This window comes from Ptiloglossa arizonensis, chromosome 4 (genome assembly GCF_051014685.1).
Source record: "Ptiloglossa arizonensis isolate GNS036 chromosome 4, iyPtiAriz1_principal, whole genome shotgun sequence".
Taxonomy (NCBI): Eukaryota; Metazoa; Arthropoda; class Insecta; order Hymenoptera; family Colletidae; genus Ptiloglossa; species Ptiloglossa arizonensis.
Window position 1 is genome coordinate 24,662,930 of NC_135051.1, and position 13,291 is coordinate 24,676,220.

Genomic DNA, 13,291 nt, shown 5'->3' on the forward strand with positions numbered 1-13,291 from the left:
CAACCAGTGTAGCACTTACAAAATTGTAGCAATTTCCTACTTGATTTGAGCCTTTTTTATATTCGCATGCTCATATAAAAATTAGATGTACTACTTGCGATAAATATCTGGCCTTTCTGGGTCGTCTCGATTCGACAGACATGCAATGAATTACTCTCCATACCTCGGGGCTATTATCCTAATTCAAATGGGACAATATGCAGTTCTTTGGGTGCCCAGCTTAGTTGACTTCGCGTTGTACGTCAATAAGCAGAACGACACATGACTTGATGGCGCAAGCATCAGGGAAAACCTTTCTGGACCTGAGAAAACACGTTTGCACAGGTAACGGACAAAAGGGTGTAGCTCACCAAACAGGGCTCAAGTTTGCTGCCGTTTGTCGCAGTGAATCTGTGTATCACGCGCCAGATGACTTTGGGACTAGTCGATGCTTGGTCGAGATACAGAAGTGCGAACATAAGATGTTTATGTGTGACTTGATCGCCGTGCAACTCAGCCGCAACACTTCATGTGCGAATTTCTAGAAACAAAGACTTTGCCCCTTTCCTCATCCCATACTAATAATCCTCTCTCACCACTCCTCTCATCTCACTCTTATGGTTTTACAGACAGGCCAATGACGTCGCCGATGACTAGCAACAGCCTGGACGACATGTGTGCGGGTCTCTTGCGTGCGATAGAATTTTGTAAGGTGTATGCCAGACTGAAAAGGATTTTCGGTATTAATAATGGTGAATCAAGAGATTGTACAGAATAAATTGTCAATTTTTCTTTCTAAAATTTATTTTATCAACTCCGCTCCTCTTCTGCTGTATCACAATATTTACAAAAGAATTTTAAATTAACGCTTTGCATAATATACGAAGTCTACACATAAAGTTTCTTTTCACCCTTTGAAATAGCTTAAGCACAATTAATACTGTCTTTAGATCTATAAAATGTTTAAAATAACTGTACAAATTTGTTTAGAATCATACGCTTTTATACAAATGCACATTTATGTATCAATGAAACTGCAGTATTTCTGAAAAAGCAAAAATATCCGAGATCAAATGCTCCTTAAACACATCTTTAACGAATTTTGTACTTCCATCATTGGTAGCATTACAAAAAAAATTGCAAAGACATTGGTTCCGATACAGTTTACAAACCAAACTGATGAATGGCGTAGAGACTAGAACATAGGATCCCTGTCTCCCTGCGGTACACCCAGCATCACTGCAAACAGCAACTCCCTCCGCCCGTCCCATTGCCATCTCAAACGGCGAGACTGCAAGTAAAAAACACCCAGATATACACCAGGATAGTGATGTAACTTCTAGTCCCGCAGTACCGACACGATACGGTGGTACTGCACAATGGATTCGTGACTCCGTTTGGCCGCTGTTAAAGTCAACATATTAAGTTGCTCATTGACAAAGCTGCCGATGATCTTCGTAAGTTGAATCTCAGATGCGATCATCCCAGGTTTTTCAAACCTGGTCGTCCATTTCCGTAATGTTTCTTCATCGTTGCAACGGTACTTTAATTTCACCCAATTTAGACATGAAATTGTCCAAACTGCTCAATTCGGGACACAAAGGGCCCCGCCATGGATTTTCTTGACAAGATTTAAAATTTCTCATGTCCTCGCCGTCATAGAAGTCGCAACTTGAATAATCGGCGTCCTGCAGGAATTGTTTTTTGAATTGTTGCCATTTCGAAATCCTAGTTAGTTGTTTGCTTCGTAATTCGTGTTCGGCCTTGAAAAGAGCACAGCTAAGCACCGCTTCGACGCGCAAATCACGTTTGCGATTACGACGACACATTAACTTCTTGCAGCGAACTCTACTGATCCAATTGGCTAATTGTTCAGTGCGACTTGGTTTGTCGATGTCGAACTCTCGAGGTCTCGTCGTAGCCACCATGTTGATATTTCGTAGTTATTAGCTTCCTTGACTTGTACATATACCCCGAAGGTCTTCTTTCCAACGTTGACACAGTAAAAACAGTTTGGACTCTCAATTTGTCGAAAAACAATAAACTAATGCGAAACTGAGAAATCACGTTCTCTCACGACTTTTTGAACTTTTTCACCTAAATGTTGAATAAGTAAGAGAGACACCAACCTGCATCCGGCTCGTGTTTGTCGAACGACGGAAGAAAATCCCGCGATAACAAGAAAAAGAAACTTTGAACTAGCGAGCAAGATACAGCCTCAACCGCTCGAAGATGACTCAGGAAATGCCACGGCTGCGCCATTTGGGGAGGCTTTATATACCCCCAAGCTCTCTACTAAGTGGTATCCTTACGCGCGATCAATAGAAAATAGTCCCTTACAAATCCTTTTATTAATATTATTTACATGAAGCTTTTACAACATGTGTTCAGTTAATCCATTTTTCATCATATTCGTAACAATTTTACAGTTAAATTTTACATATAATTTGTGAATTCGTTAAAACTCCTTGTTTCTAGAAAATAATTTTAGCGTAGAGTGAGCAATGCGGTCGCCCACCCCCACCAATCGCGTGCCTTCTCGGGTAGCGTCATATGCTCTTCCGTTGCGGATAATTCTCAACGTTGCCAAGTCTCTTTGCGTCCTTTCGATCGATGCTGTAAATTCTGTTATACGTATCGTATTTTCTTGAATGTTCCAATTGATTCTATATATTATATATATGTTAAATATATGCTCACGTTTTCAAGAATGAGAGATAAATGTATCATACACATATTGGAAATTTGTTTGAAAATTTCCATTACAACACAATCAATATTACTGCAACGTTTTACAAACGTTGTTATAGTATTTCTGTGTAAATTATACAATTAAACAAGTTCACTTTAAAATACACTTACATAATAATATTCTTATCATTATTTGCACTTAAATGCAGTGTAAATTTTGAAAACATTACAAAAACAAAGAAAATTACGTTTAATGTTTGTATGAATACAATTAATTGACTTTTTAAAAACTGTGATTTTCCTTGTAAATATAAACATGAAAGAAAAATTGTTTTAAGTAATGTAAGATAAATACAATTGCGTTATATAAATATAATTTAAATAAATGTTATTACATAGAAATCATGAAACGTGGCAACGCTGGTGAGGGTAACTGTATATACGTACACTCACTATGTACGAGGAAAGGACGCTTTCCTTTCTGCGTATTATGTTCTTGTATAAAAGGAAACATCACTTTTATACATATTTAAAAATTGAAAAGCGAAGATATACTTAACCGAAAAAAAATCTTTATTGTTTTATAAAATTGTTAAAGTAAAATGAATAAATAAGCTATAATTCATATGGTTGTACCTAATACAAATAAAATTTATCAAATTCTTTTACACAAATTTAAGTTTTTTATTATTTTATTCATTGTATACCGATCAATATCATAGGCTAGTCTAAAATGCGCATGTGACGCACGCATCTCTCATTTTATTATGATGTAATGAAGCTTGCAAGAATTGTATGACTAACGAATGACGCAGGAAGAATACGTTCCAATGTCATTTATTTAGTTTTCTTAAAAAAGACATTCTCATGTGTGTTTTATCGATATTATGATTCTATTTTATTATATGTAGTTATTCTATCGTTGCGTAACTGAGCACGTACAATAAAAATATACGTGAATACAATTTTTATGAGAACAAAGAATGAATAGATGATATTAAATGTTTCCATTCGAGTAAAAAAATATCGAATATTTATGAACTGGAATGACACACGAAACTAAAAACTGCTTTAAACTTTAAATACATAAATATTAAAAAAAATATATTCAATGTTACACATTAGTAATAACATTAAGATAAATATGTTTTTTGTTTTTTTGGCAAGTGCATGCTGCCTCAATATAACGGTAAGTCTCCCCGCTCTTATGCTTAAAACATGGTCCTCAAAATGAGAACTGTTCGATTTTTCTCGATTTTAATATCTTAGAATAATACACAAATGTGATAGATATAAATGAAGCTTATCATTTTATTGATATCAAAAATAAATATATAGTAAAGGTGCATAGTGAACAAACAATACAATCAAAATATAATTTATTTTTAAACATTTTTCTTGTATACATAATTTTCTTGTTAAATATAATAAACAATCAAATATATATTACTCATTTACTTATTTTAATTGGTATTTAAATAATACATGTATTTCCTGATCATGTAATAAAGGAACAATAAAACCTAAAGGTTATTCATATTGAAAATAATAAATTACAAATATAAAAGAAGTATATACATATTTATAGAAAACATTTAATGTCACTCTAAGTATTACAGTGGCACAATGAATTTGTATAAATAGTGAAGAAAATTGTAGTATTTGCACTTATTTGCTACAGAGACAATGTCATTCTGTAAATAAATTATTGCTGTGTATCTTTGCCACTTGGTACATGAAAGTAAATAAATAATATTTATTCATATATTTGTCTATAAGAGTACTTGTAAATTTCATAAATTTATTTTGTTTTTAAATATACATGTTTAATTTAAAAATATATTCTACCTAAAAATTCTTCTAGTTATAAAGCATAAAATTCATTTTTCATAAGTGAGTCTATGGAATCATTTATATCAAAACTTAATGTTCCTAAATATATATAGTACAGTGATAATTTGAAAAGTATCCATTGTTTAGCTATAGAAACTTTCCATCTTGTCCATGTATTTGTGCATAATTTCATTTTTTCATCATATATCGAATTTATACAGCATTTTGACATTTCCATCATTCCTGACTTTCTGGATTCTGTTTTCAAGGAATATTCAATACAACGCATAAGATCATTTGTTTTGAGAATTAATAACATTTGTCTATTCACTCTTTCTAGTACATTACTAATTTGTGGTAATAAGTTTGGTATTTCCTTTTGAAATTCTTCTTTTTCTTGTATATTGTATTTAGTTTTCTGTACACCAGTCATAATTGTATTCCAAGATCTACCTGATACCATGCAAGCTAGTAGTCCATATAAGTCTGCTACACCTAATTTAGCACAATGCATTTGCATTGCAGCTTTATTACCATCTAATATTGCTAACCAAAGTTTAGAGTATTCCACTCGAAATTCATTAGAAAGGTTTGCATACAATCCATGATCCAGAAGTATTATTTCTGCTTCATTATTCTTTTTTCTGACTAAAACATTACCAGGATGTGGATCAGAGTGTACAAAACCCACAATAAATATCATGTGACTATAAAGCCGACCCAATTTGCTACTAACTTCATATGGATTTAAATTATTGTTCTGAATATACTTCAAATCATTGACTTGACCTCCTTCTACAAATTCCATAGTTAAAACACGCCGTGATGAAATCTCCCAATATATTTTTGGTATCTTTAACCAATGATAATGTGAAAATATTCTTTGTACTTTTTCAGCATTTTTTCCTTCTTGCACAAAGTCTAATTCTCTGGGAATATTCTTTTTAGTTTCATCAACGAGCCAATCAAATTTAAAGTCAGGGAAAACTAATGATGTTAATTTTACTAAGGCCGACATAGTCTTTATATCCACATAAGAATTAGTTTTAACTGCCCGATGTTGAATTTTAATAGCAACCACATTGCCATCTTTTAATACAGCTTTATGAACTTGTGCTAAACTGGCAGTACCTAAAGGTTCAGGGTCTATATTTTCAAATATTTCATACGGATCTTTTTTAAAGTCTTCTTTAATTACAGTAAGTACGTCTTTAAAAGACGATTGTGGTGCAGAACTGTGCAATACTCGCATAGTATGAACATATTCTGGTGGTAATAAATAATCTAGAGCACCAATATGTTGGCCTACTTTTATATAAACACCTTTGTTGGCACAACAGAGTTCTAAAAGTTTTTCTGCTCCATATTTATGTACTTTTGCTTTTAAATCCTGATATTCTGAGGTATCTCTGTTCAATTTGCTTGCATATAACTCATTTTTATAATGTCTACCTATTATAAAAACAGTAACTGCAGCACGTCCTAGTCGTACAATACCTATAGATCCCAAATCATATTCATTTGCTCTCAAAGATGCCAAAGTGCCTAGTCCAATTACTCCAAGTGCAGCTGTTTTCAATAATCTCTTGGATACAAACATGGTGGCTGAATAAAAAGCAAATAAACTTCTTATTTAACTTGTACTATTAAGTTGAAATTATATACTAGTTATACTAATGTTACAAACATAACATAATTCTCATATAAAGATAACTGTCATTATATAAACTTACTTTAAAAAAGTAGTTGAAATTCTTTTTGTTTTGATAAACTTTTCTTATGTGATACAAATTAAGTAATCACTAGAAAATTATTTAATACAGAGTTGCTTATAAATTTTGAAAGCCATATAATAACCTAAACTATTTACACATCAAAAGTACTTCTGAAAATTTGTATCGAAAGGTTGTACTTGATATAATGTTTTAATTTTTTAATTTTTTCTTCAAAAATATCCAGTTAGTTTTATCAAATATTTCTTTACATATTTGTATTTTTTGGAAATGTGACATGATAACCTGTTTCCATTCGTACGCTACTAACCTTTACTCGCGTGGAATGATGAACAATTTGCATAGAAACATCCTGTGACTTTATATTCTTAAGTTTTTTCATATTGTCATTATATAAGAGACATTAGATATTAAGTATATCTAACATTTTATACGAATTATTAAATCTGTTATCTTTTGTTTCATGAATAAAATATAAAACTTCTTTCTAAATATATACTTGTTCAGAATTAAAAATACATTACCTTTAAGAATTGAAAGTGGTATTTATAAATGATTATTTTTATTTTTTACATCAGTTACTATAACTTTTTATAATCTACATGTATATGAACAAAACATTATAAAGTTGTATTTACATTTCGACTTTGGATTACTTAATTATCTATTATAAATAATTACCATTAAAACTTTTATTACAAATATAGTAATTACATTACATTGTTATGAGTATAAATATTTATGTGGATTGTAGAAAAGTCATTGATCTTTTGATGTACCAGAGCTATATTTTATCAGAGATCTCTGAAATAAATCACATTATTTTCATTAATATCAAATAATGAATATTATCTATTTTTAATCTCTCCAATTGTTTTATTTTTTACCTTTAGTATTGGAATGGCATTTGTTAACTGTAATCCTACACTTCTAACTAAAACAATAGGAAGTGCTGTGCTTTTATACAAACGATTTAATAGATCAATAGCAAACATAGTTGGAACATTATATTGTTGTCTTAAAGTTTCATATTTCCTTAAATACATCATATCACTCAAAAGTGCTCCATTTATAACAGCTTCTGCAAGTAGTTTGACTAATACTGCAATATCTCCGAAACCTAAATTTACACCTTGACCAGCTAATGGATGGACTCTATGAGCTGCATCCCTAAAGATTTAGTACAACATTTATATGGATATTTGGTATCCAAATTGTGCATCATATAATGTGAAATAATAAAAAGCTTGTAATTTTACTATAATATATATTTATAGTATTGTTTCTCTACTTACCCTACTAAAACCGTTCCTGATGCAACATAAGACACAGAATGACCAAATTTTAAAGGAAAAGCTGCACGTGATCCTTCTACGATAGCTGATATCGACGGTGGTAATTGTCTTGCTACACTTCTTTTTATAGATAAGCTATCGAGTAATTGTTCAAATAATTGCATACCACTTTTGACTACATCATCTTTTGCATATATTTTCCATAAAGCATTGTTTACGTTATCAACAAATTCTTCATCTGAAACTTTTAAAAGTCTTCTTCCTTCATATGTTGGTACGGACCACACAAGTGAACTGAGAGAATCTGTCAACTATAATAAAGTAAGAATGAATGTAGAATATTTTTTAAATTAATTTCAATTAATTTGTAAAAATATAAAAATTACTGGAAGTAATGCTATTGGACCTGTTGGTAGAAATCTCTGCCATGCAACAATATTTTCTGTAGGCTAAAATAAAAACATAATTAATATAGTTACAAAAGGTTTAATATATTTACAATACAATTCCTACCTCTGATAATTGAAGAGTAGCAACTACACCTAATTGATCATAATTCCATGATACATATTGAACATCCATAGATTGTCGTACCAATGAATTTGTACCATCTGCTCCAATCTATAATTAACCTTTTCTAAGATGAAAATATAATAATATGAATAATTAACATCAATAATGTCTATTCTATTACAATACTGAAGAGAAATTGAATAAAAAATTGTAGCATTTTATGGAGATCAGCAGTATTTTGCTGTAGGAAGGGGAAGAATAAAGAGAGACTAGCAATATGTCTGAAAATAACTTCAGTTTTGTGCCACACTTGAATGGTAGTGCTGAATGTACTTTTAAACTGTTTTACTCTTGGCGTTACAAGAATTACTTACTTTTGACATAACTATAGTATTTTATACACTTTTAATTACACATCATAGATATTTAAATTTCATAACGATAGACATGGTGATTATATGTTTTTGTATTTAAGTAAAAAAAAGTAACTCATGAGTATATCTATAATTTAAGAGACTGTACAAACACTGTTAAATCATGTAATAGTTTGATTTTTTAAGTATTTAAATATACAATACATACATAATTAATAATATCAAGGAAAAAATAATCCATAAATACAACCATTTCCTCAAAGGATATTGTTATCAGTTAGATGAAGAAGTATGTGTTCTGGAAGTAAAATTGTGTAATGTGTATAGAAATTTTACACATTACCCTTCAGTATTAATATCAGGAAAAATATTCTGCGAGGAAAAATTTTGTAACAGGAAACTTCCTCTTGTTGCACACTTCCACCAAGTAGTGGGAGCTAAGTATACACCAGTTGTGTTTTATAAACACCAGAGAACATGTGTGGTCTTACTCTAAAATATACGAGCAACTGAAATAGTTTTTCAGTACTTGAAATTGAAGACAACTAATACATAATATGCGAGTATTGTAAAGCCATCAATTTTCATATATTGAAAAATAGAAAACAACATAATTAATGTAGTTTTTTAGTTCATTAAATATTTATAAAAAAGAAGAGGAAATAAGGTAGCATGTCAATTCTAAAGAGAAACTTTCTCCTAAATAGATTTTTGGGTAATCGCATTTCTCAAGATAAATTAAATACAGAAAACGTAATGGCAACACCTTCTATCGTCATTAACGATACGGTAAGTACGAAAAAAAAACGTTTTAATGTTATTTAAAATGTAAGTAATTGTAGGAAGATTGTGAGCATATTTGGATGACTGATATACAACAAAATAGTATAAGTTCTGAAGACAGTTCTGATTCTATTGCTTATCATATAAAAGAAAGACAAATGCCAAATCTACAACCATGGAGTAAAGAAGATATTCTATTAGCTCTATCTAATCTTCCAGCAGGAGAACATGCACTATCTGTTATTCCCACCCTTCATGGTGATACTTTGCATAAAGCTTTAAATGAATTTTTAAATACTGACAGCAATGAAATGACATTGAATGTTAGAAAAACTTCTACACCCTCATTTCCAGATGGGTATAATAATCAATGCATTTATAATTATAACAATGAAAATAATGAATATAATTCAAATTTCATTTAATATAGATGTATGCAAAATACGTTATTAAACATTGAAAATGAAGCAGCTGTGAATGCAACAATCCCAAAACTTTTTATCAGATGGCCAAACACTTGTCTCTTAATTTCTTGCTTTTTGGGTCATGTAGAAGTGGTAAAAGTTTTATTGAACAAAAATGCAAAAGTTACGGCAAGAGATGGTGATGGAAGGTATGATGTTAAGTAATAAAAAGGTCTGATTTCAGACCAATGACATATTTATTTTATAGGACACCATTACATTTAGCTGCTTATGCGGCATCTGTGAAAATTCTAGAAGAATTATTAAAACATGGTGCAAATCCATGCGATTGGGACTTTAATAAGAAATGTACACCTTTACATTGTGCTGCAGCTATCGGAAATGTCGCTTGTGTTAAATGCCTGATAAAATCACAAGCAGATGTAAATGCTGGATTGTCTGGAAAAAGTCCTCTTTATTATGCTGTTTTAAGTAATGCAGGAGACTGTGTTGAAGCTTTATTGCAAGCAGGTGCCTCTCCTAATTATCCACAGGTATTTGTCTTCAAATATTGTTTAAGATATTTAAAGTACATTTTTTACAATTCAACTTTTCATTGATATTTCATAAATGATACTTAACAGGTTTATACAGAAACACCACTGCATGTAGCAGCTAGTTTAGGTTCAGTTACATGTACTAAATTATTATTAGACTATGGTGCAGATGTGAGAGTTCAGTTTGGTTCTATGAGATCAACTCCATTACACTTAGCAGCAGAAGAAGGTAGCATGGAATGCACAAAATTACTATTAGATGCTGGTGCTACATGTGAGTCAAAAAATTCAAGAGGTCAAACGCCACTGCACTTGGCAGCCTTATCCCAGTCTGCAGAAACTTTAGATGTACTTATAAGTACTGGTGCTAAAGTTAATATGGAAGATAATGATGGTCGTACTCCATTGCATGCTGCAGTTGCGAAAGCTACTAAAGGAATAGAACTGGTCAAGATTTTGCTACAGGTTCATTTACTGATTAAAAAAATTATGTGGAAACTCTGTCATTATTTAAAATTATATACTTCATTTTGTTTTAAAAGGCTGGTGCTTTGATCAACAAAGCAGATAAATTTGGCTACACGCCCTTACACATTGCGGCGTTAAACGAAAGTTCATCAGCAGTGATGATGTTGTTTTCAAATGGAGCAGATGTTACTGCTAAAACAAAGGGTGGTATCTCTGCATTAAGTTTTATTGTACGCAGAACACCGGATGTACTACCGCGATTTATTTCGCGCTTGGATCAAGCAATTTCTTTACACGATCATGAATTAGGTGATGTTGATTGTGAATTGAGATTAGATTTTAGACCATTGGTGCCAGGGGGCAGAGGGGAAACAGATTTAATGCTGTGCCTTGTGGAAGTTGGACAAAAACACATGTTAAAACATCCTTTGTGTGAAAGTTTTCTTTATTTAAAGTGGTTAAGGATTCGTAAATTTTTTTTACTAAGTTTAATATTTCATTCCATCTTTGTTGCATTTTTTACAGCATATATTGCTGTTACATATTTCTGGAATGTTGAAGAATTTCAAAATATACTTTTCTGGCCAGTATTGATATTTACCGTGACACTCGCATGCAAGGAAATTTTTCAAATAGTTCATGGAATATGGTGTTACATTAAAAGATGGGAGAATTGGCTTCAATGGAGCGTTATTTTAATATCGAGTATAGTATTAATCATGCCAACTCAGGACTGGCAACACCATGTAGCTGCTTTAGGCATTTTACTGATTTGGATAGAATTAATGATGGTTGTTGGAAGATTTCCAATGTTTGGTCTCTACATACAAATGTTTACGCAAGTGTCGATTAATTTTTTTAAATTTCTTGGTGCTTACATATGTCTTATAATAGGCTTTTCTTTTGGGTTCAGTGTATTACATAAGAATTATAAATCATTTACGAATCCTTTGATTGGTTTGTTGAAAACTATTGTAATGTTGTCTGGAGAATTAGAATTTGAAGATGTATTTTTTGATGAAGATGCACCAATATTATATTCTGGTACAGCTCATTTAATGCTTCTCAGTTTTGTTATCTTAGTAACAGTAATTTTAACGAATTTAATGATGGGCCTTGCTGTATCAGACATACAAGAACTAAGAAGATGTGCAAGATTAGACAGATTAGTACGCAGAGCAGAATTAGTAGCACACTTAGAGAGTATGTTATTTTCTAAGCTTCTGGATCATGCTCCAAATGGAATAATAAAAACATGTAGGCAAGGTGCACTTCTTTTACGTCCACCACATCATTGTGCAATTCATATTCGGCCTAATGATCCTCGTGAAAACCGTTTACCATGTGAATTAATAAAAGCTGTTTATCGTTTAGTGACTGAAAAGAGGAATCGTAATGCAACCACAAAAAGTGCATCTAAACAAAATACAAATAATATTGATGCCAGAAATGTCAGACTAAGTAGGCTTTATAGTACAACTTCCACGAGTGATAGCAATCAACAGCAATTGAACGAATTGGTTGTTGAATTACAGAAATGTTCATATAATATTGGTACACGCCTAAATAATTTAACTAATAAAATAGAAAGTATTGTTACAGATTACTCCAAATGAGTAAGATACCTAATATTGAACACATTAACTTACCATTATACTATCATACTTTTCATTTACTTACCAATAATTCAGTTTTATACTCCTTTCCATTTTGCAATTGTACCGTTACATCCTCCCCTAGTATTTTTGGTAATTTAATATTTTCAACATTGGAGTTATATAATATGCTTACAACTTCTTTGTCTCTCAATTGCTCGTTTACTGCATGTAGTAACAAATTATTTTCAACTATATAAGCAATTTCTTCTGATAATTGATCTTCGTTGAATTCAATCACAGCATTGGAACAAGCATCCCAAACCTACTGAAGATTTTATACTTTAATGGATACATTTGTAACATTATTAAAAGAGCTAAACATTAAAATTTATTAAAATATTTGTTTGTATTTTTAAATTTTCATAGTACCTGCATTTTTCGTACAGCACTATATCTTATTGACTGTATATGTTGCCAAGCTCCTATACTCGAAAGCAAGATACGTGACTGCTGATTTAAAGCAACCACACGATTAGAATATTGTTCTTGTGGTTTATATTCATGTTTTGCGCCACCTTCCAATAAAAGGATGCTTTTGTGTTCAAGTATTCTATTGTTTGCTATTGTAAAATGTAAAGAAATATTTATGATACGTACTATTTGTAATAGTTATTAAATAACATTATTATTTTAAGAAAGAGGTAAGATCTAACCTATTAGACATGCAAGTGTGGTTCCAACCATACCGCCGCCGGCTATAATAATATCATAATGATCATCATTTTGTGTAACACTAGATTCATGTCTTGTTACAATTGTTGCCGTATTAAAACCGATGTACTTTTTTGGAATTGATCTTAAAATTCCACAATACGTTGATGCTTTCACGAAGGTCGCCATTTTTTATGTTTTGTGTAGCATGTCAAATTATGTTGCAAAACACATAATTGAATGCAATTAATTATAATAGAATGAAAATAAAACGATTATTATATAATGTATCTCATTTTATCAGTTTGTTTGATCGATAACAATACTTTAGTTGTTACAATATTCGAAGTAC

General features: G+C 31.3%; 5 protein-coding genes across 9 annotated transcripts; 1 reads left to right on the plus strand and 4 right to left on the minus strand.

The window, feature by feature from the left end:
- Window positions 1-758: 758 nt before the first annotated feature.
- On the minus strand, window positions 759-2,241 carry LOC143146148 (uncharacterized). Its single transcript, XM_076310159.1, has 2 exons — window positions 2,109-2,241; window positions 759-1,270 (listed from the first exon to the last, which is right to left on the minus strand). Exons 1-2 carry the CDS (start codon window positions 2,239-2,241, stop codon window positions 1,005-1,007), a joined length of 399 nt encoding a protein of 132 aa, XP_076166274.1. The 3' UTR covers window positions 759-1,004.
- Window positions 1,249-2,102, minus strand: LOC143146423 (uncharacterized). The gene has a single exon (XM_076310724.1). The coding sequence runs from the start codon at window positions 1,905-1,907 to the stop codon at window positions 1,506-1,508; it is 402 nt and encodes a 133-aa protein (XP_076166839.1). The 5' UTR covers window positions 1,908-2,102; the 3' UTR covers window positions 1,249-1,505.
- A 1,279-nt stretch (window positions 2,242-3,520) lies between the features above and the next one.
- On the plus strand, window positions 3,521-12,616 carry LOC143145173 (transient receptor potential channel pyrexia-like). 4 transcript variants are annotated; one of them, XM_076308286.1, is made up of 8 exons: window positions 3,521-3,859; window positions 8,682-9,037; window positions 9,126-9,207; window positions 9,261-9,559; window positions 9,632-9,814; window positions 9,874-10,159; window positions 10,250-10,627; window positions 10,705-12,616. In XM_076308286.1, the coding sequence occupies exons 3-8, from the start codon at window positions 9,175-9,177 to the stop codon at window positions 12,244-12,246; spliced, it is 2,721 nt and encodes a 906-aa protein (XP_076164401.1). In that variant the 5' UTR covers window positions 3,521-3,859; window positions 8,682-9,037; window positions 9,126-9,174; the 3' UTR covers window positions 12,247-12,616. The 4 variants fall into 4 exon arrangements, with proteins under 4 accessions (XP_076164401.1, XP_076164398.1, XP_076164402.1 ...); XM_076308283.1 differs by having other exon boundaries at window positions 8,682-9,207; XM_076308287.1 differs by lacking the exon at window positions 8,682-9,037.
- On the minus strand, window positions 4,072-6,705 carry Adck1 (aarF domain containing kinase 1). 2 transcript variants are annotated; one of them, XM_076308301.1, is made up of 2 exons: window positions 6,547-6,705; window positions 4,072-6,108 (listed from the first exon to the last, which is right to left on the minus strand). In XM_076308301.1, the coding sequence occupies exon 2, from the start codon at window positions 6,101-6,103 to the stop codon at window positions 4,535-4,537; it is 1,569 nt and encodes a 522-aa protein (XP_076164416.1). In that variant the 5' UTR covers window positions 6,104-6,108; window positions 6,547-6,705; the 3' UTR covers window positions 4,072-4,534. The 2 variants fall into 2 exon arrangements, with proteins under 2 accessions (XP_076164416.1, XP_076164417.1); XM_076308302.1 differs by lacking the exon at window positions 6,547-6,705 and adding an exon at window positions 6,237-6,540.
- On the minus strand, window positions 6,788-13,261 carry Coq6 (ubiquinone biosynthesis protein COQ6, mitochondrial). The gene is made up of 8 exons (XM_076308303.1): window positions 12,942-13,261; window positions 12,658-12,848; window positions 12,311-12,550; window positions 8,045-8,152; window positions 7,918-7,980; window positions 7,532-7,842; window positions 7,124-7,406; window positions 6,788-7,040 (listed from the first exon to the last, which is right to left on the minus strand). The coding sequence occupies exons 1-8, from the start codon at window positions 13,126-13,128 to the stop codon at window positions 6,996-6,998; spliced, it is 1,428 nt and encodes a 475-aa protein (XP_076164418.1). The 5' UTR covers window positions 13,129-13,261; the 3' UTR covers window positions 6,788-6,995.
- Between the last annotated feature and the right edge of the window lie 30 nt (window positions 13,262-13,291).

Coding starts and splice junctions, on each gene's coding strand:
- LOC143146148 (XM_076310159.1), bottom strand. CDS start 2,241: ATGGCGCAGCCGTGGCATTTCCTGAGTCATCTTCGAGCGGTTGAGGCT. Junction 1,271..2,108: donor CAAACACGAGCCGGATGCAG/GTTGGTGTCTCT, acceptor TTTTACTTGCAG/TCTCGCCGTTTGAGATGGCA.
- Adck1 (XM_076308301.1), bottom strand. CDS start 6,103: ATGTTTGTATCCAAGAGATTATTGAAAACAGCTGCACTTGGAGTAATT.
- LOC143146423 (XM_076310724.1), bottom strand. CDS start 1,907: ATGGTGGCTACGACGAGACCTCGAGAGTTCGACATCGACAAACCAAGT.
- LOC143145173 (XM_076308283.1), top strand. CDS start 9,091: ATGTCAATTCTAAAGAGAAACTTTCTCCTAAATAGATTTTTGGGTAAT. Junction 9,815..9,873: donor GCAAGAGATGGTGATGGAAG/GTATGATGTTAA, acceptor TTTATTTTATAG/GACACCATTACATTTAGCTG. Junction 10,628..10,704: donor TGGTCAAGATTTTGCTACAG/GTTCATTTACTG, acceptor TTGTTTTAAAAG/GCTGGTGCTTTGATCAACAA.
- Coq6 (XM_076308303.1), bottom strand. CDS start 13,128: ATGGCGACCTTCGTGAAAGCATCAACGTATTGTGGAATTTTAAGATCA. Junction 12,849..12,941: donor CACACTTGCATGTCTAATAG/GTTAGATCTTAC, acceptor ATTTTACAATAG/CAAACAATAGAATACTTGAA. Junction 7,041..7,123: donor ATGCCATTCCAATACTAAAG/GTAAAAAATAAA, acceptor GATTTATTTCAG/AGATCTCTGATAAAATATAG.